Source organism: Primulina tabacum, chromosome 5 (genome assembly GCF_025594145.1).
Source record: "Primulina tabacum isolate GXHZ01 chromosome 5, ASM2559414v2, whole genome shotgun sequence".
NCBI lineage: Eukaryota > Viridiplantae > Streptophyta > Magnoliopsida > Lamiales > Gesneriaceae > Primulina > Primulina tabacum.
The window spans coordinates 2,298,055-2,324,986 of NC_134554.1; the positions used below are offsets into that span (position 1 = coordinate 2,298,055).

The 26,932-nt window shown below is 36.5% G+C and overlaps 4 protein-coding genes across 4 annotated transcripts; 2 read left to right on the forward strand and 2 right to left on the reverse strand.

The window, feature by feature from the left end:
* The first annotated feature begins 2,019 nt into the window (after positions 1-2,019).
* Positions 2,020-4,931, forward strand: LOC142545407 (glucan endo-1,3-beta-glucosidase 11-like). Its single transcript, XM_075652588.1, has 3 exons — positions 2,020-2,176; positions 2,321-3,438; positions 4,435-4,931. Exons 1-3 carry the CDS (start codon positions 2,125-2,127, stop codon positions 4,507-4,509), a joined length of 1,245 nt encoding a protein of 414 aa, XP_075508703.1. The 5' UTR covers positions 2,020-2,124; the 3' UTR covers positions 4,510-4,931.
* A 221-nt stretch (positions 4,932-5,152) lies between these two features.
* On the reverse strand, positions 5,153-13,370 carry LOC142545406 (ubiquitin carboxyl-terminal hydrolase 9-like). Its single transcript, XM_075652587.1, is given in 15 exon segments — positions 5,153-5,620; positions 5,801-6,077; positions 6,180-6,337; positions 6,339-6,708; positions 7,221-7,369; positions 7,478-7,735; positions 8,808-8,978; positions 9,431-9,571; positions 9,656-10,039; positions 11,018-11,113; positions 11,211-11,270; positions 11,875-12,019; positions 12,411-12,659; positions 12,851-13,014; positions 13,124-13,370. Coding segments are annotated over 14 exon segments (2,784 nt in total). The 5' UTR covers positions 13,012-13,014; positions 13,124-13,370; the 3' UTR covers positions 5,153-5,455.
* Positions 13,371-14,492: 1,122 nt separating this feature from the next.
* On the reverse strand, positions 14,493-21,423 carry LOC142545408 (uncharacterized). Its single transcript, XM_075652589.1, has 9 exons — positions 21,229-21,423; positions 20,130-21,086; positions 19,652-19,917; positions 17,260-18,375; positions 17,006-17,164; positions 16,578-16,911; positions 16,392-16,462; positions 16,170-16,292; positions 14,493-15,128 (listed from the first exon to the last, which is right to left on the reverse strand). The coding sequence occupies exons 2-9, from the start codon at positions 21,061-21,063 to the stop codon at positions 14,784-14,786; spliced, it is 3,348 nt and encodes a 1,115-aa protein (XP_075508704.1). The 5' UTR covers positions 21,064-21,086; positions 21,229-21,423; the 3' UTR covers positions 14,493-14,783.
* Positions 21,424-21,919: 496 nt separating this feature from the next.
* On the forward strand, positions 21,920-26,074 carry LOC142545104 (putative plastid-lipid-associated protein 10, chloroplastic; the record flags this gene model as incomplete). The annotated part of the gene is made up of 7 exons (XM_075652077.1): positions 21,920-22,063; positions 22,232-22,342; positions 22,483-22,620; positions 22,717-22,812; positions 24,536-24,622; positions 25,161-25,261; positions 25,924-26,074. Coding segments are annotated over 6 exons (672 nt in total), but the record flags the coding sequence as incomplete, so codon positions are not given.
* Between the last annotated feature and the right edge of the window lie 858 nt (positions 26,075-26,932).

Consider the following 26,932-nt stretch of genomic DNA (forward strand, 5'->3'; position numbering starts at 1 on the left):
AAATAGAAACGAAATTGAAGCAACTCTTCATTCTTTCCCGGCACCAAAATATTCGACGAAGGATATTTACCTCCATCATAGATAAAGAAAATGGTTTCACTTACTTTTTGGCATTCATTTATGATGGTTTAGAAAACAGTTGATATAATACAAGAATTCCAGCCACTGTTTCACATTAGTAATCGTCAACGGAGATGAAATGGTAAATGGAAAGTTAAATGACATAGGCCCAAACATTAATCACATGGCCTATTGCTGGGTTATGATTGAATCATTTTTTTGTGTAAAAGTCAATAATCTTGCGTTGCAAGAAGAAAAGAAATGCAGCCTTAAAATCAAACAAGCCAAAAGAATTAAACGCCATAAATGAAATGAATAAAGAATACCCTAATATTTATTTATTTAAAATATTTGTATAACGACGGCCACCACCAAGTAGAAAGTAGCCGTTGGGAGAGGATATTTCATATTTGAATGTCAATTGCACAAAACTTAAAAAGTCCAAAAGAATTCGGGAAAAAAAATCCCAAGGACCACTTAGTTACCTTTTGTTATAATTTACAATATTTATATCATGATATAATAACTATATCTAGAAAAGTTTATATTGACATTTTAAAACTTTAATAATGATTAATAATTTAAAAGAGTTACTATTTCATAAGGGAAATGTTTTCATATTATTATAATAATCTGGCGCGAGGACTACGATGAGTAGGGTTTTTCTTTAAAAAAAAAACCTTATTTTTTGATTTTTAAGTTTTCCAAAATTAAAAGTAAAACGTCACCGTCAATGACGAACACCGCAAAGCAATATATTTTGCAGAATCTGCCACTAATAACAATTGACATTGCAAAAAATTGCAGCATCCAAGCTGATTTTATTGTATTCATTTTTTATTTATAAATTAAGGCTCAAGTTTTGCAAAACTTCACCATCTAATTTATTTTTGAAATTAATTTTTTTTGAAAATTAAATTTAAAAAAACCACGAGGATTTGCGGGTCTTACAAAATCTTATATCGACTGTGTTCAAATTTAGAAAATTTTATTGGTCTGAGAGGTATTCAAACCATAAACTTTTCTGAAAAAAATTAAAATTTTACTAAATTAGATGGCCCTTTAATCTGCACCATTTTGCAGATTCCCACTATACATTTTATTTTGGCGGATATATCACCTCTACTTTTTACCTTTCAGCACTTACCCTTTTTCGTATTAAATCAATTTACTTTTTCATCAAAAAAGTAAAAAAAAATTTAAGCAGCAAAACTTTTAAGCATAATAGGTTTAAACACATTCAAGTAATGAGATTACATAAATGACAATTTATTCAATTCAAGAGTAAAATTTTGTCGTTTCAGAATATTTTTTTTTTAGCAAAATTCACACAATTTTATCATTTAAAAACAGTTAGAAAGATGATTACAAAAGAGCTACCGTAGAAAAAAAAAGCATATACAAAATATCCAGCAAAATATTTTCTATTCCAAAATTTTCTTTTCTTAACAACGACTTATATAAAGCACCGGATACAACTGTTTTGGAAAAACCCCACCATGTTAATTGTGTATATATATAGAGTATAGTCTACAGACATAAAATCAACCGTATTCAGGTTAAATTACATCAACTAAAGTTTCTTGCAAATAAATTCTTGTACTTACTTTTACAAAGAAAATTATGTATATTTGGGAAAAAGGTTTTCCTATACTTAATATCGATTATAAAATTCAGGTTTTGTATCAATATCGATTAGATACTTATGTCCAACAAAAAGTAGCCCCCCTTATTTTGACATTTTGAGTATATTCTCAACCTTTTGTCACGCAAAAATACTTTAAAAATGTGTATCTTTTCCTTAAAGGGAGTATGTAAACTTGCTGACAATGCTATGTAACTTCGATCCTATGATTTGTATTGTTTTTTTGAATAGGCTTATTATTTTTAGGTTATTTTTTAATTTAGAAAAAGAAGGAAAAGACAAGGGGTATTATTTTTAACTAATGGTAGTCTCACAAATTACAAGGAAGAAAGTAAGATTCGTAATAAATGTATCTTCCCCAAAGTACCAACCATTCAATTCTTGCTTGAATCCCCCTCTCCATTCTACTGTCACTCACCATGGACTTTCGATACTCTTCCTCTCTATTTACATTAATGCTTCTCATTTCAGGTACTCTTGCTGTTATTCTCTAATATGCATAGCATTCTTTCTTTAATTCTAGTATTTTTCTTGGAGAAAGAATGGATTTTGAGCTGTGGGTGTTTATTTATTTTCATCATCTTCATTCTAATCAGTAATAGTGGCTGTTTGCAGTGTCATTGTTCTTCACGGCGGCGTGGTCTCTGGGGATCAACTACGGCCAGATAGCCAACAATCTCCCCAACCCGAAATCGGTGGTTCCACTCCTCAAATCCATGGGCGTCACCAGGCTCAAGCTCTACGACGCCGACCCACACGTACTCAAGGCCTTCGCCAACACCGGAGTTGAGTTCATCGTTGGTCTGGGTAATGAGTACTTGGTGCAAATGAAGGACCCGAAGCAAGCCCAAGCCTGGGTCAACAACAACGTTAAATGTTACTTACCGGCCACCAAAATCACCTGCATTGCCGTCGGGAACGAAGTTCTCACAGCCAATGACAGCACTCTCTCGGCCAACCTTTTCCCCGCCATGGAAAACATTCACAATGCCCTTGTTTCCGTCAACCTCGACAAGCAAGTCATGGTGACCACCGCCCACAATTTGGGTATTTTGGAAGTTTCGTATCCTCCCTCGTCCGGCGTGTTTCGCCGAGATCTGATTCAGAAATTGTCCTGCATCCTCGACTTTAACTGCAAATTGGGCTCCCCGTTCCTAATTAACGCGTATCCATATTTCGCGTACAAGGCCGACTCCAAGCAAGTACCGTTGGACTTCGTGCTGTTCGAATCGGGCTCCGGAATTGTGGATCCTGTTTCGGGACTACATTACGAAAACATGTTGTATGCTCAGATTGACGCTGTCCATTCGGCATTGCAGAAGATTGGGTACAAAAACGTTTGCTTGCAGATCTCGGAAACTGGGTGGCCTTCGAAAGGAGACGCTGATGAGCCCGGAGCATCACCGGAGAATGCCAGAAAGTATAACGGGAAGTTGCTGAAGCTGATGTCGGAGAAGAAAGGTACGCCATTGAATCCAAATTCGGACTTGAACATCTACGTGTTTGCTTTGTTCAACGAGAACATGAAGCCCGGCCCGACCTCGGAGAGGAACTTTGGGCTATTCAAGCCAGATGGGACACCCGTATATGACCTGGGTTTTAATGTGACGGGGTTGTTGAGCAGTAATTCGACGGGCTCGAGTGGCGGAAGCTCCGGCGGTACGACGTCGCCTGGTTATTTACCGGCGGGAAACCCTCCCTACGGCTACCTCTCAATCACTGCAGATGATGCGGTGAGTTATTTTTTTCCCAAATAAATAAATAAAATAATCGGTGTTAAATTTCCACCTGCCTCACTTTCTACCTCGCTTGCGACTAATGTGCGCCGATATTGTTACTTTCAGCAAATACTGTCCCCAACTAATAAAAAAAACAGTGTATAATAAATTTTTAAAAGAGGCAATGAAAAATGGGTGTTTAAAAAAATATTTTAAAAGAAGATATTTGTTGTTGTTTTTTTAAAGAGGTAATGAAAAATGGGTGTTTAAAAAAATATTTTAAAAGAAGATATTGTTGTTTTTTTTTAGAAAAAAAGATTTGTTGGTAACAACAAGTGGGAAATGGGTGTCAGTCCTATCAACATGTAAATGACAGGGGATAACACTACAGTATGTAAGAGAGAGTGTCTTATTATGTTGTAGGCAAACTGCCCCATGTGAGTCTAGTTTCAGTGTCCCCATATTTGATTGCTCGCCCTCTCCATTCCATTAAAATCCCTGCCTACCTTTCCAGCCTGTAAACGTTAGGCATACTACTCTGTTCTTCCCTTGTATTCTTGATTTCACGTCAAAACCAATAACTAGCCGTGCGTTACCCAATCCACCTATCAATCGAACTATCTATTTAGGTTCCATCAAACGTGGATATGCAGGATATTCTTGTAGGACAATTTTCCAGTTACATTATGGTAAAAAGGGAAATTTCACCCTTTGATCACTGTCATGATGGTGCATTTAAGGTGGATGTTTATAAATACACGTGAGGTCTGCTGATTTTTCATTGTTCAATCTTAGATACAATTTTGGGGTAATACCCTAAGACTATGCTATGTTATATGCTGTGTGTTACACAGGGACCAACACATGTATTTTTTCACATGTACTCACCCTAGGATTAAGGGTTAGAGTAGCATGAACAAATTCGCCCTACGAATATCTCATCACCGACAAAAAGTTGTTTGATTAGGTGGCATACACGTGTACTGATTAATTGTACTGTGTGAGTTGTAGGAGAGGCCACCATTTCATGGCGCTTTATCTATCTTGTGCCTCATGGTCTTGACCATGCTGCAATATCAACGCTGATTCTATTTTGAGGACAAAGCGCTCAAAAGGGGTTTCACCTCTCATAGAGAAAATAACATAAGAGTCTTTGAGCTTGGAGACACCTAGAAGCAAGAGAGAAAATGTGACCATGTGCCCAACCATGGCCAAACTAGCTGCCTTGAAGTTTCAATTGAATGCTGAGCACTGCTGATGATAAAGATGGCGTCTGCTCTTTTGGGCTGGCAACCATACTCCATTTTATTTTTTTGTTATTATTATTTTGTTGTGATTTTGGTGGAGTTTGAGTTACAGAGAAAGCATCTTGTTCACTCAAGTCACAAGCTATTCTATTCTACTAGGAAAGTTGGCTATGCTTTTATGTACTTTTGTTCGTTTTAAGGAATTTATGCAGGGGTTTTTAGAAAAAATAAAAAAGCTATCAAAATCATAATGATGATGCTATTAGATCAACTACGATGATGCAGGAATGTCTCTTCTTTGTGTACAGTTATTTCAAATTAAATAAATAGCATGATATATATTTGTTTTGTGCGCCTGTAATTCAAAAAATCATAATTTTTAACCAATTTTTTAATTTTAAAAAATAAAAATAATATCCAACCCAAAAACTACTTACAAAATTATTTTTTCAGTACCCTCGTCCCCAAAAAACCCAAACTCAGAAGGTTAAGAGTTCCGATTTCAGGATCGAAATGCCAGTAGGTTCCAATTAAATTGCCAAAAGAAATGCCTCTGGTCATCCAATTATAGACTTTATATCGTCAATAATATAACATGATCTCTTTCCTAGCTTACATGACATTTACCCGAGCTGCTCCTATGCTATGGTACCGCTCTTCAGGAAAGTTTTCATGCACCTTGCTTCAACAGTTCCGGCCCTCACCAACAAAAACGCCATGCTTCATTGTCAAAACTCCCAATGCGCACAGCTTTAACCACGACACCAAACTAATTCAGGCAAAATTTAAAATGCCCTTCGACCTGATGATGGCTCTCCCACTGCACCATTTGATTTAGGTTTAACTCTTTGGTAGAACAACACATAAGCTGCAGATGTCTTGATCTCAGACTCTCTCACAGCCGAAACATGAGCATCATCAAAATTATACCAACTTTTGTCGTCAATCAACTGCAAGAACATAACAAATATGTGATACGTTACAAAAACAAGAAGCCTAAAACTGGAATAAAACAAGGCTGGCAACTTAGACTCAAGTTATACTTGCTCTCAAGCAAAGTGTCCTATAAAAAAATAATCATACAAGGGCATTGAATAAGGATCTAGGCGTATTCCAGCTTCAGCGATTACCTTGCAATAAGCAGAGTAGTGTCCACCACCAAGACCCCCATAGTGGTTGCTGATAGCATACAGCTCATAAACAGGTGAACCTTCAGACACATCATTACTCTTCACGTATCTGCTCAAATCAAGATTTTGAATGGGAAAATCGACAAACGTGTCGAGTTTATTTTTCTGCCATCGGCTGTACGAGAACCGTTTCAAGTGAAAAACAAGCACGTCAGGCAACCTCCACAAATCCAACTTTTTACTTGCTTGTCTATGTACCTTGCATCGAGGACAGTACCTGCACATCACATCATTTAATAAATCATACAAGGTAAGAAGATCAATAGTTCAGACAGTGCAGTCAAGGTCACGGTAACCATATAATTACAGTCTACCATACCACATATCATCGGGGCCTAGAGGTTCCTCTTTCAAAAATGCATCCAAGCACGAAAAGAGAGAGATGGCTTCTTGCTTGGTTTTCTTCGCAAGAACTTCCGACTTATGAACCACAGGAAGATCCTTCAGATAGATAGCATCATACAAGTCCTGCTCTTTTTTCGGTCCAGTCCAACATGACTTTTATCAAACGAGCAGGTCTTAGGGGTGAATCCTTCATTATTGGCCTGCACCCATAACCCTTATCATCTGTGATGCAAAGACGGAATGACAGCTCCCTGCTGGACATACCCCCCGGCTCTATGCCATCTATTGATTTGATCGTGTGTTCCAATTCGTCATCACAACTTTTCATTTGCTCTTCCATTGACGTCAAAGCAGAACCATTTTCTTTGCCACTCTGAGTTGCTGAAGTGAAAAATGCTGTCCTTAGAGGGTAAAGCAGTTTCTCAACAGCAAGATCAATATCAGACCCATATTGTGGGGATTCCAAGACAGTAACTAATGGAGTAAGGAACAGCTTCCTCTCACTGAAGAGAAAAGTGTGTCAAAGTTAGCAAGCAAGAGATGGTGAAAGTTAAATCAACAAATGCGGAATATAGAAAAATCATTGGACAACTTATGCATACAAGACTATCCATATTGTGACAGTAGTCGCTTATGATCAAATAACTATGAATGTATTGAACAACTTTCCATGTTAAAAGAATTTGAGTGTAACCATCACATAATGCCACAAAATTTAAAACTAAAAACATGGCATCTTTCATTAGAAATTATCTAAAATGATGACTACATGGCATAACCCATAATCCATCATCTTTTCAAATTTAGTGTTAATTCAAATGTAAATTCAATAATGCCTACAGCAAGACAAACCACAAAAAATCAATAAATTTTTATCTAAGACATCCAGATGTTGGTAAAAAGTTTTAAGACTTATGAAGCACCTTTTATTTTTTATTTTTTTAAATTCACTTAATGACAATATGATCAATCATACAAAATAACAACAGCTCCACAACCAAGATGAGTAACTTACAATTCCTGGTATCGATGGCATATCTCAAGTCTGGTTAAATCTGCCTCTGTTTTGGAGAGCCTGTAGGCAACTATATGCTCTTCGTCTTTTATATCAGCCAAAGGTTCAGATGGATTTTCCAAGTACCGATAAATGCGATGTTCATAGACCTATATATCAAAAGTTGGTTTCAAATAAACAGGGCGAGTGAAAGATCTGTGCTCATTGCCCGCTCATCGTCAGCTCATCAACGGGAAAGGAATTCAGATAAAACCTACCTCGGCAAGGAGCAAGTATTCATCACTGCGTAGGCAGCATGTCACCGCCAAAGCCTGGATAAGATCTTTGCAGCATCCTTGCTTTAAAACAGTAACTGTGAATGGCATAGGAAGACCACTTCCATCACCATAAAATACTGTTATTGTCATTGACCTAGTAGCTGTTGAAGGAAGAGGCAGGGACAAGTACATGAAGGGATCAAATGTTATGGATATCTTGTCACATACTGGGCAAACCAATGTTGATTTGTATTGACCCTGAAAATTTCCCACACCAGATGTTATAGAAGAAAATACTCCGTGAATATAAAATTCTAAAGAAAATTTCTTTTAGAAAACAAAACAAAAACAGAATTATCATTAGACGGAATTTCCCCAAACTGTGATCATACTGTATCTATTTTCTGAAAAAATTATTGAGGTGAATGGCTCTAAATATTGCTACAGTTCTCTCCCAAATTTATATGAATACAGGAACAGTAAACTAGTCTAACACATCCCTAAGAGCACAATTTGACCTTGGTTAAGCTTTGAGCCTAGAGAATGTAGATCCATGACATCAGGGCAAAGTGAGAATTTAGCTTAGGACAGCAACACAATTCAAACTAGTTCATCTATTAAACAAGCATAAACAAACACTATAAAATATCTTTTGCGAGTTAACAGAATGCAAATCTTGCTCATGTCCTAGCTATGCAAGAGTGTAATATGAAATACACATGCAATATAGAAGAAAAGACCACCACAAGAAGAAAGTGTTAAATTTTAGCTTCATGGTCAAGATGACAGTAGAAATCAGTAGAGCTCCTTTTGTTTAATAGGAAAAAGTCCCCAAAAGATTATTCTCAGGCTAGAACAGTTCCAGAGTAAGATAGTGCATTCACTTTTTTTATCTATTTTCCCCAGCAGTGTAAGAGAGTCAGGGATATTTTAACTTCACAGAAACGAATGACAGGTTTCTTAATTTAAAATTCGCACGGTTAGTTGACTTTGGTTTGAGTCTTAGGTAACCTAAAAAAATGTAAAAAATTATTTATTAGTAGTTCCTTAGCATAGTCAGTCTTCTTTACGAGAAATCTTCCAAAAAAAAGTTAGAAACACCCTGAAGTCAGTTCTATCAAGGTCACCCAGCATCTGTTGGTCACAAGAATGATAACATGTGCTAGAAAAACAAGCAATACAGACAACTGCATGAAAGAGCAAAATTTCTGATAGAGATACAAAAATGGACGCTGATATCACCATCCAATTCCTTTGGCTTTAAAAATCTAGACAAGTGAATCTAATAGTTAATAATGCTTAGCTGCAGCTATGGGACAAGATTATTCACCTGGCAAATATCTACAATCACTGAATCATTTCTGGCCTTGTGATACCTCCAAAACTCATCAGCAACTTCCTTATCTGGCCGACCATCAAAATCTTTTGTTTCAATATAAGGTTTCTGTTTAACACGATTCAAATCTTCATGCAGCCCATCAAGCAAAAACGCAAGTAGTTCCTGAGAAAAAAATTAAATTGCCAACAGATAGTAAATTATCACACTGAAGAGAAAATTCTTGTAAATTTTCAAAGATAAATTTTTATGTGACAACTCCACCTTACCTGCGCTAAAAGTCATTTGATTAAAACTAAAAACAATGGTAAAAAGGATATAAATCCTATTATTTCCAATAGCCTAAAGTATGACAGACATTAATGATTTAAAAAACACTAAGAATCACAACTATGACAAAAAGCAGTATATCAAGAACCAATTAAATAAGCGAATCTATCAAAAAATAGATATGATCGTAATCAAGCAACATGCAAGAAAATTCTGTAAACATAAAAAAGTGCAACATACTAACATCAATAATCCTCTGAAGTATAACGAGCAGGAAAAAAAGTGAATACAAATGCAAACATCACTATAATTTCTTGCCCAAAACTCCACAAAGTTGCAACCCTTGCCTGTGAATCATGCTGGTTATACCCACTAAACTGAGGAGCAAAACGAGCAAGCTTCCCCTTGAATGCACGAGGTGCAACAGGCGTTCGGCCAGAGGACCAGAGTTTCCTTAATAACTCACCAAATGAAAGTGCAAGCTCTCCCTGCAGAGAAAAAACAATGGGTTAGGACAGCTACAAAAAAATATACAGTAAATAAAACCTTTCCCTACAGGGGACAACAATTACATGCATCCCTAAAGGGTTTTGCCTGTTGATTTCATCACTGTAATCTTGCAAGAAGTACTCAACGACGTGCTGTGTATGAGCTAAACACTGAATGGAACTGTTCATGAAGCAAGTGTTCCCCAAATTTTGCAATCCTGCCAAACCTCCCCTATCTCCTCTGTGTTCCGGCTTCAGATTTTCATGTCCATCCTCCATATCTCCATATGAGGACGTAAAAGTACTTCTCTGGTATATGTTGGAGCTATAACTAGTTGAATACCCATTGGTTATAGTCGGGCCACCGGCAATTGAAATAGGCGATCTTCTAGGTTCAACGGGAACCAGTGCCAAGCCATTCCCAGTAGAATCCATGCCGAATTCATCAATTGGCACCTCAAGAAGAATCTACAAGAGGTCAAAGATTGCATCAGAGACCAGCAGGAAAGACTTAAATTTTAACATAGTTGATGCCACACATAGTTGCCATAAAAAACAAATTGTATGCATATACTAATACCGTGAACACTGTGGGATTGGAAGAATTTATAAAACTGATATTCCCAACTTTTCAAAACATGTGGGTTGTAGGCCTGTATCTTTTTCACTACTTCACAACTACGACTTCAATGAAAATCATGCATAAAGAGGTATTTTGGGACAATAAAACTGGTATCACATCTACTCAAATTATAGTTTTCTTTACCATAAAATAGATACCTAAGATAACCAAGAAAAAACAAATTTAAGATAGAATAAATCAATATTTAAAAAAAATTGTTTAGACACGATACAAAAATTTTCACTAGTTTTTTCAATAGAAATAAACAAATCAAGAGTCAAGACATAATTTTGATGTCGATATAATCCATTTTGAATCCATACTTCCAAGCCTGACATTTGCATTATTTCTTGGAGTACTTTATTCTTGGTTGTTTCATCCCATGATAGACGAATTGATGGAACATATAAAGCATATAAGTCGACTCCAATGAAATTTACTAGCCATACAAAAGCATTTGTTCCCTACAAAACCAAACCTCCACTGCATTCTGTACATCCAAGTATCCCTTAAGAAACAAAATATTTCAGGAAAAGGGGAAAACTTGGTCTTAGATAGGTTTGTTTTCTGAATTAGACCAATAAGATTGATGCCAGTATTTATTGAAAAAGGCCAAGAAAAACTCTTCAGCTCACCATAATTGAACCTCATCAGCTATCAGAAAATAAAATAGAAGTCTAATAAAATTTTGAAGACCATATGTTAAAACGATGGTAATAGTCCACATATGGAGAGTTACATGCATTATATAACCCAACAACCTGACAGTCCGGATCAGGAAATAAAATCATTTCTCCAATATTAATAATGTATCATGGACTTACGTCTTGATCCATCTGCAAATTAGACTCCTCCAGGGTTTGATTTGAGGAAATTAATATGGTTTGCTTCTGCTTACTGAAGCAGTCCCAGATGTGCACCTGCATATGACTTTTAAGATAAAATAAGAAGAAAGCTTTGATCTTTATACTATCACAACCACGTAGGTACCAGACTTCTGTTACTGCTTCAACAAACCTTTTCTGTGTCTAAACCTTTAAGTCGACAAACTTTCTCATAGAGTTCACGTACAGAATCCTGACATACAAAATATGTAAGATGTAGCTCAGATATCATGACAAAAAGGATTTATTCTGATACACAAAAATATGAGACCTAACTAAGATACATTGGCAACGATTAAAACTTTGCGCAAGGGTTTCTTCATGAGACAATATTAATGATAACTCTCATCCAAATTATCAGGCCCACAAACACAGATTGTCAAGAAACAAGAAAAGAATCCCCATCAAGTTCTTGGCTATCCACATAGGAAAGGAAAGAAGGCCAATTTTATGTAGGCATCACCTCGTTTAAAGTCAAGTGAAACTCAAAAGGTTGTGCAAATTCATATTCTAGAACAAGAACTTGCATTAATATAATAGGCTATACACAACAATAAGTCAATAACAAATTCTAAAACAAAAACTCGCATAAATAAATTGGACTGGCCCCATCATGGGCCAAGGTTCAAGAAATTGGTACAACGATGACATGTTTTTATAAAGTTAATGAAGAAAAGCATTCGCATATTTGTTCAATTTAAACTGCTAAGATATATCTAATGAAACACTATTTCTTTGTTTGCATCAACCACGCACATGTAAATATAAAGAAAGCCCTAAAGTACACTTCGGAGTACCTTTTTACTTAACTTTACAACTACTTCACTCTGATCTCTGGAGTCGGTTAACTTGAGGCACAGCGGGAATACCTCCACACTGAAGTGCTTCTGCTGATCCCCAACAGAAATCATCTTTCGCGGCAATGATGGTCCTCCTTTGTACCTAAGAATGCAAGAAATAACAGACTAATCAAACACAACAAGTGGAGATCAGTAAAGAAGCAAACAGCCCTCTCCCACACAAAGGATGAGCTTTTACCAAAGTACCACAAACATACAAAAGTTGAAACACGAAATAATACGAAAATAGAGTCAGCAAAATCAAGTTACTAAAATCCTTCAAACGACTGCATCCAGTAGGTTACCATCTGCAAGTGCTTCTTCAGGTTCTTTTAATATTTCTTGATGAGGATCAAGAAATACGATAAGCTTCAAAATTACTGTGTTTTAAAATGGTCTCTTAATAATTGAACCTTTCTCGTGAATGTAGCTGGCAATTATGTTTGATATATGCGAAATAAAAAGGAATTTGTATTTAAAGTCCACATGATTACCACTTCAGAAGCTTATCCCAGACCTCTTGAGGAACTAAGACATAATCACGCCCTTCTTCAAGGCATCTGAGAAGCTCTGGATCATCATCTTTAGCGTCAGTTCCATTTACAACAATGTCACTGTTATCAATTGGTCCAGGTCTATTTTCTGTATTTGATGATGTTATATAGACAGATTGGATAGAACGCTGGTCAAATGGATAAGTGTCGACCATAAGCCCGGTGTAATTCTGCCAGGCCATGAACCACCTGTAAAAATAGGCGTCGTAACATACACAATGCAACACAAGCACAGAAATAAAAGGTCTACCTCTTCTTTTACCCAATGGCAATGAAACAGGAAAAGAGAAAAAAAAACTATACATTACGAATCAGTCAAAGCAAACTATAACGACTTAGTTGCCCATGGTAAGTACCAAGTAACAAGCAAGCGAATTTACCGGCTCGATATGACATAATATAAATTTCCCTCGCACAAATTAGCCTCGGCTTTGGCGGTCAATTCCTGCACAATCCTCCTCTCTTCCTCGGGCTTGCACGGCAACTCTATAGATCCATTCTCCATCATGTAATGACACCCCGATGAGTCTGGAATCGTCATGATCTAAACCGCAAACAAGAAAACCACAAATCTCAGGACCCCAATCACGTCATTTGTACGAAAACAAAATCTCCGCGTTAAAATTCTGAAGAATGGAGTAATCGAACTTAACTCGGATCAGCCGGAGATGGGGGGAGGACCAGTAGAAACGACAAGAAAAAAAAATTCAATTCAATACAAATTCGTATAAACGCATCTACGACGAGATAATTGAGGATCCCAAGATTACAGGCAACAAAAAAAAATTCGGATTGGATCGCGAAGGGGAAGAAAAGGGAATCTAGAGAGTTCTTCGTGTACGTAATTCTAGACTTTTTCCCCGATGGACCAGCTTTCCTGTTTGTCGCAGTCGGCTTTTTAAAGGCCTCAAACCCACCTACCGATGTTTTATGTGTCCGCGGCCCACTAAAATTCATTAGACAAATATGAATATTAAATTCAATATATATATATATATATTATAAAAAAATATAGATATATAGTTAACCATCAAATCTTATCAACATTTTAATTTTAGAAAAAATGTGTTGAATTTATTTTGAATGTTTCTAATCCTATAAATTATTTATAGATTCCAGTAAGTATGATCGGCAAAACTGTACAATGAAAAGTCTACTGAAGGTGAACTGGAAATCAGTTCCATAGACTAAATGCAGATAAAACTTAGACCCTCGTAATCGTCATCATTTTAGCTCATTGATTATCATTTAAAATCCAAAATTTCCCAGTTATTAAAATTAAAACCAACATAAATGTAATTCCACATAGATGAAAGTTTCGTCAGTATTGTTAGAACTTTGATATAAAAATTTCCCAGTTATTAAAATTAAAACCAATATAAATGTAATTCCACATAGATGAAAGTTTCGTCAGTATTGTTAGAACTTTGATATAAAACAGATACTTGTGTTAGACGATTTCACGTATCGTATTTTATGAGACATGTTTTTTATTTGGGTCATCCATGAAAAAATATTAATTTTTATGCTAAGAGTATTACTTTTTATTATGAATATCAGTTGGATTGACCCGTCTCACAGATAAAAATTCGTGAGATCGTTTCACATGAGACCTACTCTTGATATAATTTATTCCGAGAAAAAAAAAAAAACTGATTTACTTCAACCATCTTGAGGGCATTAAAAAAAAAAACCCATCTTGAGGGCATTAAAAAAAAAACCCATCTTGAGGCAATAATTATTCTTATTTAAAAACAAAAATTTATGCGGGCACAACCAAAACATATTTTAATTAATGATGATTATTGAATTTGCATACAGAGCACTACCTTCACTGCAGCATCTCATTAACCCACAACAATCATATATAGATAGATACCTTTCATATCTGCATGTAGATAATATCAACCCTTGTCGTGTCACACATGGGGGCACAACCCACATGAGATTTGTGATCCTCGTTTCATGAGAGCTTACAAGGAAACAAAAGTTCCGATTTCGAAAATAACTGATACAATTAACTCAACTTCAAACAGGACAAGATCTTTCATATCGAACATTTGAAATCTGACGAGTGTTCAAAACAATGAATAGCAACCTATATGTACAACAATCTTACGTTGCATCATACACGTTCAAAATATCTTTCCTATCCTAATGGCGTAAATGAATGAAACATTAAGATTACACGTTAGATGGATCGCACAGAAGTACCTCGAGACATTTCAACAAACCAAGTCAAAAGCGGCTCTTAACTAAAGCTAAAACACTAACCTCAGCTGTACAACATGTTATCTAGTAATCATCAGGGATCTATTGGCCCTCCTCTGAGCTAGCAGAGGCCTCGTTCCCAACAATAGACGTCCCCCCGCCCTGTATCTCTTCTTCGCTGGACATACTATCTTCACTAGAACTTGAGAACGATTCACTTTCATCATCACTGACAACATCAGCCCTCCGTCTTCTTCTAACAATACCTCTTCCAGCTAAAGCCAGTCGTCCACGTGTTCTGGCTTTTCGCTTACCCTTAGGGAACTCTTCTTGTTGAGATTCAAAACTCTTGCTCCCAGCATCCTTGCCTCTGCTTTCTTCATTATCCTCTGAATCGATGCTCACTGAATCGGTGTCAAGCTTGCGTCGCTTTCTACTTCCACTGGTCTGGAAAAGATAACTTCAAGCTCAGTTGTTGTTGTGATTCATATTCAAACATAGAGGCAACAGACAATATTGATTTCAAATCCAACAGACAATAATGGGAAATAACAACAAAATTTTTTCCCGCCTTAGAGAGAATGATACCAAGGAAAATAGATGGGAAACATAACATCCACAGGTGACTATTCTGAAAAAAGTTAGCAAGCTTTTTGGTTGCAAATCAACAACCAAAAGGCTTTGCGAAAATACACTAAAGTTCTAAAATAAAACCACAAGCAAAAAGATACAGAGGAAGCTCAAACGAGTTTTCACAAATAAACGAGAAAAGGCACAAATAAGAAAAAAATTATAATGCTGTTGCTTCAGTATGGAATTTTTTAGTGATAAAACAAGGGCATTTCATTTACTTTCAACATAAGACTGAAGTAAAATACTGGATCCCTAGTCAAGCCTATACCTATAAAAGGATGCATGAATATACACTGACTAGTGGCACTGACTTGATCCATCTCAAAATTATTATACAACAATGATTTGACCATCCTTCTTAAGTCCATAGACACAGCCAATATATACAACTTCCTAATAAACATGGGCTACCAAAAAAAGATCAATATGATTGCACTGACAGGTTTAAAATGCTATTTATGATAATTGATACAGACTATCACAATTACATGATTATATTTGAAGCTCATATTTTCAAACAACATTGAATCACAAGAGGATGCCAAGATTATCGAATTGAGTATCATCTTCAAATGATGTGCGCTTTAACTCTTCATTTTTTATCATTCTATTTGCTCTCTATGTGATCATAAACACGACTCGAGATGAAGGTATGTATGTAGAAATGCGCACACTAGCGACAACGTTTTGCGCACAAAATTTTAGCACGATCATCGGACATTAAAGTAAGAAGGGAAGGATCAAAGAAGTAAATGGACGGATACATTTATATATAATAACCAAAATCAGTATTTATAGGGGTTTCACAGTTAGACGGTGTAGAGCTGAGGAGGTAAATAAGTTGAATAGACTTACTTTGGGACCACGATCAACCAAACGAGCCCATTCGCTTCTGTTCCTCAAGCAATCAAGTACAGCCTGCGAGTGACTAGAATATGCATAACGCTCTCCATTGTGCTTCCTCAAGTGTGGCCAATGCTGAGTATGAGCAAACAAAAAATTTTAAGCAGCTTAATCACGATATAAAGAATTGGGGCAAGAAAAGAAAGTGAATTTTCAAATCAAATTTATCAATACCGGAAGAACAGCATTGCAGAGTTCTTCGTAAGTCATGCGCTTTCCTTCACTCATAATCTCAGCAATCAAACCTACAAGTTACAGTGTTGTCACAGTGGGGTGGGGGGGGGGGGGGGAAATATCTCCAAGTATTCTAAACTAGAAAAGTGTCTGATAAGAGGACTTAATTTTTAAAGAGAAAAAAACCTGGTAAAGTACGACTGGTTGGATGCCCAAGTATCTGTGGATCATCATCAGAGGAATTCCTAGATGAGGGGTGACTGGATGATACATTGCGTCCATTGGCATCACTGGAAGATGATAAAGAGCTGCTCACTTTTCTCATCTTCATGGAGTGCACTGCCTTATCTGAACCACCATTTATTTCTCTTCTAGAAAGCCGATCAAGGCTGCATCCAGTATCTCGCCTCCTGCTTTCAGGTGAAGAAGGCTTTCGGTCCATCTTCTTAGCCTCGTTGTCTCTCTCTTGACTATGATGTGAACCATCCCTAGAAAAATCCTTGACTTTTCTCCTAGAAGACTAATCACCAGAAAGATGAGACTCACCACTTAACTCAAACAATAACACAAAAATTACCAAGAAGTTAACGAATCAAAAATCTAAGCTTGCTTACCATGCCATGATCTTTTCCACCACTGCTAGATGTTCGCTTCATCAGCATGCTTGTTGCAGTTGGCGATGCTAGCTGAGGTAAACTGCCAGCATGACGAATGCGTGGAACTCTAGGAACTCGAGGGGAGCTATTTAGTTCTTGATGCAACAGAAAAGCAAGCTGCCGAGAACATAGAAGATAAGGGTGATCGATGATAAAAATTTCTCGAAAATAAGACAACGGAATAGAAAATTAATTTTTGCTCTGGCTTGTACCTCTTCATCGCTCAAGGCAGCAGGAACATTTGATGGAGATGGCGCAGCCACTGAAGCCAAATTTCCTCTAGAAGATGGATGACTACCAGAATGATAAAACTTGTCAGCTTTGCTAGGTACAAATGAAGCAGCAGCTTTACTCTGCAGGTTTGTGGAACCATCAGCCTGTGTAGGATGAGCACATTCCGCAGAACCTGGGACAGTTTTTACCTTAGATATCATTGGTACTTTGGAAGAAGAATGAAGAGCGAATTCCTTAGAATCAGAATATATTTTCTTGGAATCTGAAGTCTGTGACAACTTAGTTGACTGTGACATTTCTGACGGAGAGTTCAACCTTGAAGATTCTTTCACAAACTTCCTAGGTCTGCCACATTTTCCGGCATCCCTCACCAAATCATTAGCTGAATTGTCTTTAGTAGTTTCAGCAGTGCTTTCAGATAAATCCTTCTTCTTAGGGTTTTGAGTAGTTGATTTCAAATGATTGTCAGAGAATTTGGACAAGGTACTGGCTGAAGTTGTGGACTTTCCCACTGAAACCACCACTTTACGTTGGTAAGATGTTGAATTGGTTGTGACTGCATTACTCGATTTAAGTATTTCCTTAGCCACTTCTGAAGTGTGTGCAAGTTCAGAAGACCTTTTTCTTGCTCCCATGGAACCCTCTGAACCTGTTTGTTCTTGCTTGGAATGATAGGGATTACAAAGTGAATCATCAGATTGATCTGCTTTAGTAATAATAGCAACATTTGGATTCTTATTATCAGCATCCGCCCTGTGGTCAGCTGCTTCAGAACCTGATGAAATAATCACTTTACAATTTTCAGAGAAAATAAAATCAGAGGATTCTGGACGATGACTATCAGGCTTTGCAGTGTTCAACTTCACACGATCCAAAGGTAAAGACCCAAAATCATCAACATCTACCTCTGCTTTCAATTTCTTATTAGGGCATGAGCTGGCCTCCTCAATGTTCGAATCTTGGCCATTTTTAGCCTCTTTAGCATTTGGACCAGCAATTGTCACATTTCCAACCAATGAATCCTTGTTATGTGTGCTAATTCCTACTCCAGATCCTCCTCCAATATCCTTACAACTCTGAATAATATCTTGACCCTATATAATATATATTATAAGCAAAAAAGTGGCAGTTTAGAACATACTAGAAAATTATGCAAATAAACATAACCAACACAATTCTATAGTTGATTGACGTGTTTTAAATTATAACTGTAATTCCCAACATTCTAGACCATCGTCTTCTTTTACTAGGTTATAGAGATTCTATAACATATCTAAAGTAGTTTTATGAAGGCATATTTTTGAAGGCACTAAAGATTATTATGATTGTAACATGCTGTGAATATCCAACCATTAAGCAATAAATTCCAGTCAAGTACTTGAACCTTGATAAGTGCCGAGGTTAACCAAATGAGGAGGAAGAATTTGCAAGAAGGCAGAGAAGTGCTTGGTGTTGGCCAAAGAGAAATGTTATTTGCAAGAAAAAAGATGGCTCTTTTTTGGCTGAATTGATTTTATATAGAAGAATGGAATCTATAAAATTTGGTGAGTACACGTGAGAACGATGCTAGGTATGAAACGGTGTTAGGTGGTTAGGTGCATTAAATCCTAAAATATAACAATCAGCGTAGATTTCAGGCATGCTTTGGGAGCATAATAAGAGTAAAATGGTTTCTAGGAAAGACAATATCAATCATGGATATCAGTTTCCATGGTAAAAGGAAACAGTAAGCTAGATTTGCAAACTTGAGATTTCAACTTTTCTTTTCCATGTTTAAAACATAAATGATCACCAACCAACAAGAATTTAGGGTCCGCCTGGAACTAATGTTCACTTTTACTTTTCCCCATTGTTTTGATAGAGATTTCATGAAACATTAAACTTTCAGAATCTATGCCCCCTTCTACTCCCCTTCAGAGTTAAAATTGTTTTTAATAGGAGGCAAACAGGTAGTGATTTCCAAATTATAAACATAATAGACCAGGCTAAGAGATCAAGCTACAAAATAGCCATCCGTGGAAAATTCACAGATTGGTAACCAGTTCACACAATATAGTATACATAGTTTTACATTCCACTAACTAAATATGGCATGTAATCAACAGAAATGCCCAAATAAATTCAAAGTCAGAGGCGGATTGGTATTCCATAAGTTAAACATGAGATCCTTAACAATTAACATACAAGGTATTAACTGAAAGATTCTTTTTTTCCTTCTCTTTAAAAAATAAAATAAAATTCGGTCTTCTACTCCCGTCAAGTGTCTCAAACTCCGGACATTTGAACTCATAGATAAAGATACTTTCTATATGCCACGTTGTCTCGTCTCAATTTAAGAAATTACAAGAGGTGACATGCGAACACACATACCTCCTCTTTCACAGATAGGCTCCCAGAATTGATGTCTGAACCTTTATTACAAGAGTCAGATAAACTCACTGACCTCACGGGAACTTGAACCTCTTTGTTCCCTTTCTTTGATATCCCATCGCTTGAAACATCATTCCCAATGAAAGAATCTAGAACACGCCCATTAGATGCTAAATTTGTAGCACATTCACCAAGACCATAAGATTGTTGATCACCAAGAACACCTCTGCCACACTGAGCGCCATTGTTGACCTTAAGCCCTTCATCTTGAAAACATTCCAATCGTTTCTCAGTACTTGATAATGTGAAACGTGATATTAAAAAACACTATCGTCATAACATAGTTCATGCAAGAAAATGCAGGAAGCTAGTCACAACTAGTTTTCTGCAACACATTTATTGACAATAAACATCACGATATAATGTCAATAGCAACGAAAACTTCAAAATAAAGAAAGCAAAATGAAAATTGATTCACCTTCTTTAGAAGCATGGGCACCTCGCTTTTTAACATCTCCCCCTTTCTCATTGCTCCTTGCCTTTTTCTTCGCACTCTGATCCTTGGAAGCACCGGATGTCTCTTTTTTGCGCTTGCCACAGTGTAATAAAATAGGCTGCACTGATCTTCTATGATTCAAATTATCCTCAGAGCAAATAAAATCAGTATTTTCACTATCAGATTTCTTCCTCTGTCTTGGAGCCACTTTCTCAAAACAGACACCTCTTTCGGGACTTTTTATACCAACAGCATCCACTATTGGAGTAGGCAAGGTATTTCCCCCCTCCTTTGACAAAGAGAGTAAAATCCCAGCATTATTATCACAATGATTCGCATCTTCTTCACTTCTCTTTGTGACAAAATCTTCTTTCTTTTCCTCTAGCTCACCATAACTAGAGGAAGGAAATTCGGAATACTGAAAATTAAACTTTTTAGGCACGTATCCAGTAGCCTTCCACAGCTCAGGGCCAAAAATAGACAACGTTTTAATCCCAGAAAACAATCCAGGATCTCCACCGGGGACCCCTTGCACGTGAACCCTCTCCTCCATAGGTATATCAGTCAAAAGCCTAGCTGGCTTACGTGAGGAGGCACTTGCTGGGTTTGTATTGCTCATCCTCAACGTTTTGGTAGGCAACTCGACCAGAAACTCGGCAACTTCAGTCTCCTCGCTATCATCTCCAACACCACTAGTGCCATTTTTCCTGCTCTTACACTTATCACAAGCAAAAGATTTTTCACTTTTGACATAGCGCGAGCATCGTGTGTGAACCCACACCCCGCACTCATCGCAATTCACCATCTCCTCACCATCATCGAAATTCACACCGCATACGCAGTCAACTGTCCATGATCCGTCAACCCAGTCCTCATTTGCTTCCGATGTGGAAAGCCTATGCGAACGATTTTTCATCTCGACCGAAGGCCTCTCACAACCTAGAAATAATTTCAATCAATGAAACCCAAAATCTCCACAAACTACTACAGCAAACGATTGTAAACTCAAAATCCAGGTTAATTTAACCATATGTTTTAAACGAAACACAAATTCGGGAATGATTAATAAGAAAAAAGGTACCTCTTTACGAGCAATCACCGATGGAAAAGGTCATCGGATTTAAACAATTATCGTTCCGTTTGTGAACATAGAGCGGAATTGAAGGGACAGTGTAATTTGGGTAGGTGAATGAAGTGGCGTCCGTGAGAGCTCCAAAATATCGCGACCCGGTTTTTATAATTGGAGCATCCGATTGTCCCTCCCCGATTTAATTAAACTCAGGCAAGTGAAGATCCTGGGAAGGCGTTCGGAATATGGGTCAACCAAATAAAGTCGGTTTATAAAACTAGCCGCCGTGTGTACATATTACATAAATATATTAAATAAACATGTAAATATATATTTATATTTAATATAATATAATTCGACATAACTAATTAGTTATATGTACTTTTGAGTTTTGACTTTTGAAGACAGTTGAGATTGTGTTATTTGTCAAAGAAAAACATCGATTATGGTTAAATTCAGTAGCATTTTTTTTTAAATTGAAATTTGAAAGTATTTTAGTTGAATCAAAAATTAAATCATGATTATCAATGATTATTTTAGGGCGTTCAATTATTATATATTGTATGATCTAATATTTATCAATCCGATAGACTTCAGAGCTTTAATGTTTTTTAAATAATTTAACATTTCTCCCAAAAAGTTGTTTAATTTGGAGACGAATTCATTTTGGTTTGTTTAACGTTAATTCAATGTTAATATTTGAACTAAATCGATTTTGTCGTCATTTTCTCCCACTGATATCGTCGGCTGCAGCAAAGAGATTGGAGTGAATGGATGGATTATTTTGTTAGCCGCCGTTGCCACTCAACTACTTCATTTCCTCCGCCACTGCACGTTTCTTGCCCAAGTAAACTTTATCTTGCTTTTCATCTTCCGCAGTTAAACTCGATTACAATCTTTACTGTGCCTCGTCTTCAGTATCAAGGTAATTTAATGTTTGCCCGCCTTCGTTATCCCGTTCCCACTTTTTTCTTTTTTCTTTTGCTGTGATGATGGCTGGCTCTTCATTCCGGAGTCGGCGATTCGATTGGAAGATAGAAAATTTGAGCTGCTCAGAGCTGTCACCGACACCAAACGCGGCCTAATCGCTACGACCAATCAACGCTCTTCCATCGAAGAGGCTCTGGTTTGTTTCCCCCGGGGTTGTATTAGCTAGCATGTTTTGTTCCCTCCACACTAAGTTAAAACTCCAGTTTACTTATTTTATTGCTTGGTACTAAAATTTGTGTAAAAAATGGATCTATTGTGTTGTGTTTGGCCAGATAGATCATAGATGTTGAAAGTTTGGATGCTAGGAAACTAATTGACCTCCGCATTTTGGATGGAACTTGGCGCTTGCAGTATACATCGGCCCCCCATGTCCTCATTCTCCTACAGTCTGCTGCAACTCTTCCTTTCTTTGAGGTAGAAGGGATTGGTATAAATTTTTCCTGTCAACGGTACTTCGGTTCCATTCAGTTACAGTTGTTGCAATGTGAATATCTGTTATCTTGAGCACAGGTTGACCAAATTTGTCAAAAGTTTGAATGCGGAGATGAATCTGGCCATGGAACTGTCCGCAATGTCGTCAAGTGTAGCATCCCCAGATTGCTGGAGGTACTTCGTTCCATGTTTCTTCTTGGATTGCAAGGATGTTTACCAAGTGTAAAATGTGGATAACGAAGTTGTATTAAATTTTTTGGTACTAACTGCTTCTATGAACATTTTATGCATGCATAACAAGCTGATTTCTCCAAAAATTTTGTTATTCTTGTACACGTGATGTTTGATGAGAATCCGTGGGTAGATGAAGCTACGACATTTTCTTTTGTGCATTCCTAGTTATGGGGATACCTGAACTTTATGGGATCATTTTCTGCATATGTAAGGGTAATGGGGAGTTTCTTGCTTCACTTTTCCTGGGTGTTCAAGTCAGCAAGTCTCATTACTTGTCATTTTGTTACACCTTTCTCATTTCTGTTAAATATTTATTGTAACATCTATATCTAAGTTCATATAGCTATGCCCCAAAAGCATGAAAAATAATTGTTCTTCCTGTTTTGGTGCAAAGATGATAAGCTAATTTTTTTTAAGAGTTCATATTGCTGCCCAGATCGTGCATTGGCTAAGATAGAATTCTTTAGTGTGTGGAAATGAATCCTGCAAATAAGAAGAGCTTTAATTAAGGTTAAAGTAGCTTTTGGGTGAGCACTGAGCAGTGAGGAATGTGATCCAAAGAGCTGGACATCTGAACTTGGTTGTTCCTTTCTCTTCATTGTCTTTGGTACATCATTTCGAACTGTTCAGATGGTTTCCTTCCCTCTTTGTTTTCCTTGCAGTAAATCCTTTTTGAGAACTAATTGTTCGCCGTGTTCCTCAATATTCATGGCCCAGCGATTGGGTAAGGACATTGTTCTAAATGGAAGTCGAGGCGGCTGTCTAGGTGATAGGCAACCCTCTACCGCCCCCACCTTTGTCTAAGGCAATCTCTATAAGCTGTCCAAGGCTATCCAACGGGTGAGGCGGCTGAGCACGCGGTGGAGGTGGCCGAGATGTTCAATGATTTTAAAATCTTAGTTATCTGTCAAAGTCTAATAAGTTTAAAAACCAGTCAAAATCAATCAATTTAAACCCTAGATATAATAAAAACATCTCACTTTCTTTTGTATTCTTTTTTATTTACTTTTGGTTTCAAGTGATTTCCACCATCAGCCTCAAACCGGCGCCATCAGCCGCCACCTAAGTTATCTTGTTAGTTTACATTTACATATTTATTTGCACTTTGTCTAGATTGTATTATATTGTATGAAGTTTTTTTTGCATAAACATTATTTAATTACATATGTTACATTAAAAATTATGATTATTTGTAATTACATTGCATGATTATATATAATTACCTATAAAAATTTGCTAAAAATAATTTCAACCGCCTCGCCACCGCCTAGGCAGTCACTGGCTACCCCGCCACCGCCTCCCGCCATTTACAACATTGGTTAAGGATTTAGGAGCCAACTTTGAGTAACATCTAGTGCATGCGTGGGTAAAGTTATGATAAAAAATAAAATAAAATATCTTGAAATTTGACTTCAATATCAAATCACCTTTTCTTTCATCAGGCCAATTGGACTGGGGTGGTGTACAAGATGATCACAGCAAAATTTATTTTATCATCATGCTCTATGTGCAAACAGGCTTACTTCATGTGTTTTGCGGAATTGGAAACTAGTTTACATTCATTTCCTTGTTTTTCTATCTCATAAACAGTCTTAACTTTGTATTATTTTTTACATATAAAAACACGGATACACTTTATGACCTTGGTTATAGTTTTGGACAGATACCAATTCAGAATGTAAATATCAGTGAAGAGTTGCAAGCTTTAATTGCTCCATCAATTCTCCCACGGTCGATTTTGAATTTACAGGTAAATGGTGATCTTTACAGTTTATATCTGTCGTTTTGTACATGTATTTCTATATCAATTGTCTGACACTTGCTTCCTTCTACTGAACAAATGCATTGTAACAAGTAAAGAAAGGAAGGTAGAATTCTTGATCCAGTGGAAACTTGGTGACTCATCCTCCTAAATAATGCAATGTATGAAGTTGAAATTTGAAGACTTACTCAATTCTTCGAAAGCAGTAGTCGTTGTATCTTGTCATTCACTTTTGGTGTTAAGATCACTGAATACATACAGGCTAGCTTTGATACTGCATGCTGTATTACTGTCTTGACGTTATCATTGTGAAGAAACAAGTTTTTAAGATTCAAGTTAATGAACATGGACAACTTCCAACTTGATTTTTGAAGCTTATCGTGTACTCTAAAAGAAATGTAACTGCTTTTGCAGATCTTGTGATTCATTAGATCATTCAAAGCTCAATTTCCTGTGAGAAATTCACAGAGGTAGATATTTCTTGAAAACAATGATCATAATTAAGTTGGAGTGTTGTTTAATACAGATGTATATTTATGAAGGCGATCAGTTGGCGGGCTTTACTACCTTTGGTGGAGTTTTTATTTTCACAAGGGCTCAATCCTTGATCGATCTGATATAAAAATTGTAAGCAATTTAGTTCATATATCATCACCCAATAAATGAATTTTTCTTAATTTATTGTAATAACATTGCTATAAAATAATAACCTTTTAATTTCATTCTATTTTTTTTATTGAATAATTCATAAAACAATTAATAATGAAAGCATTGTATAAATTTTAAAATTTAATGAATTACTTGATTTCTTACTCCCCTGTTAATGATTCCAAATCTGTATAATCTAATGAAAACATAATTTCTTGACTTTGATACATCCCTATATCTTGTGATAATAATTTATAGAAAACTTTATTAGGGAAACAATGGTTATTTGTTAAATTTTTGAATTTGATTATTACTTATTCGACATTGCTCAAGCGAAGAAACTCATGTTCAATCATTCATCCAAACACACAATTGAGAGCATACCACTTGGTTTATGCTATAGTCGTAAAGGTGTGATCTAATGTCAGAAGGTTTGATACCTCATTTGATCTATTCCTTGAAATGTGCTCTTGCGACTCATGCACCTAGTTTTCGTTTCGATTCTCGCACCATGTTTCAATCCCAAACATACTACATACTTTATCTCGTTCATTGAGCTTGTGCATCAACTAAAATCATGGTTATATTCTTACCGATACCTATTGTAACCGAAACATATGTTTTTGGTTTTTCACCCGCAGATGAGAACGTCTACCACAAACTTGTTTTGTTGTGTTATAATGTATAGACCAATTGCAGTGCCAGTGGAACAAATCCCTTTATAATTGCGTCACAAAGAGCGACTTTAGCACACCAATGGTAGAGGTGCAATGGCTACAAGAAGGTGCCATGGGACCTACCTGGAACATAGCCATGGGATGTGAGGGAAGGTTTCTGAAATTTTTGTTCTAGCATCTTGTATACTGGTAAGCTTGTGGGCTGTGGTGACCATGCAGGTATTGTGCATGTATTCATACGACTACATCGTTATATCATTTATTCATATTCCGGGCATTTTACATTTATGTGTTTTTTGTTGTCATTGTGTATATGATGATTACAGGCGAATAATTACCTCCATATGAGGCTATTTGTATGTGAAATGCGCGATATCCGGGTCTTGGACCTTGACAAACAGGTGCTGGGAAACTGGAAGAGAGCTTAGGAGTCTTGGGTTCAATGCCAGTCTCTAGAGAATTTGAATCAATATTAACTTTCTTAATCTCTCATCAATCAACATTTTAGGAATTATTATATCGAAAACTTTGTTTTGAGATTACTATCATGTCCTACCAGTATGTATGCCTGGATGGGTGTACCATGTACATCGGTTCGGTTTGGACGGTTTTAATATTGTGTGAATCAAAATGTCTATCAGTTTTAGTTTTCATATTCTTACAAAACTAAACTGAAACCGGGCTTCAGTTTTACCCGTTGTGAAACATCTTTTCGTTTTTACCTTTTTTTAAATATTTATTTTTCATTTAAAGAAATTTAACACATTTTCCTTATTATAATGAAAAATGATCAAGATATCGCACGAGCAATTTCAAAATTCTTAAATATTGTTTTAACATAAATAACTAGTAAGCCAAACTAAACATGGTATATTTGTAAGAAATTCATAAACGACGGAAGATTAGATAAACTTAAACAAAAGCGAGGTGGAAAATGAAAAAAGTGACACTCGGTATTTCAAAATAGGAAAAG

What these genes read in the sequence shown, in the direction of transcription:
- LOC142545407 (XM_075652588.1), top strand. Translation starts at nt 2,125, where the DNA reads ATGGACTTTCGATACTCTTCCTCTCTATTTACATTAATGCTTCTCATT. An exon ending in ATTAATGCTTCTCATTTCAG is followed by an intron (nt 2,177 to 2,320) that starts GTACTCTTGCTG and finishes GGCTGTTTGCAG; the next exon opens with TGTCATTGTTCTTCACGGCG. An exon ending in CAATCACTGCAGATGATGCG is followed by an intron (nt 3,439 to 4,434) that starts GTGAGTTATTTT and finishes TGTGAGTTGTAG; the next exon opens with GAGAGGCCACCATTTCATGG.
- LOC142545408 (XM_075652589.1), bottom strand. Translation starts at nt 21,063, where the DNA reads ATGAAAAATCGTTCGCATAGGCTTTCCACATCGGAAGCAAATGAGGAC. An exon ending in GCCTATCTGTGAAAGAGGAG is followed by an intron (nt 18,376 to 19,651) that starts GTATGTGTGTTC and finishes TATATTATATAG; the next exon opens with GGTCAAGATATTATTCAGAG. An exon ending in TGGTTGATCGTGGTCCCAAA is followed by an intron (nt 15,129 to 16,169) that starts GTAAGTCTATTC and finishes TATCTTTTCCAG; the next exon opens with ACCAGTGGAAGTAGAAAGCG.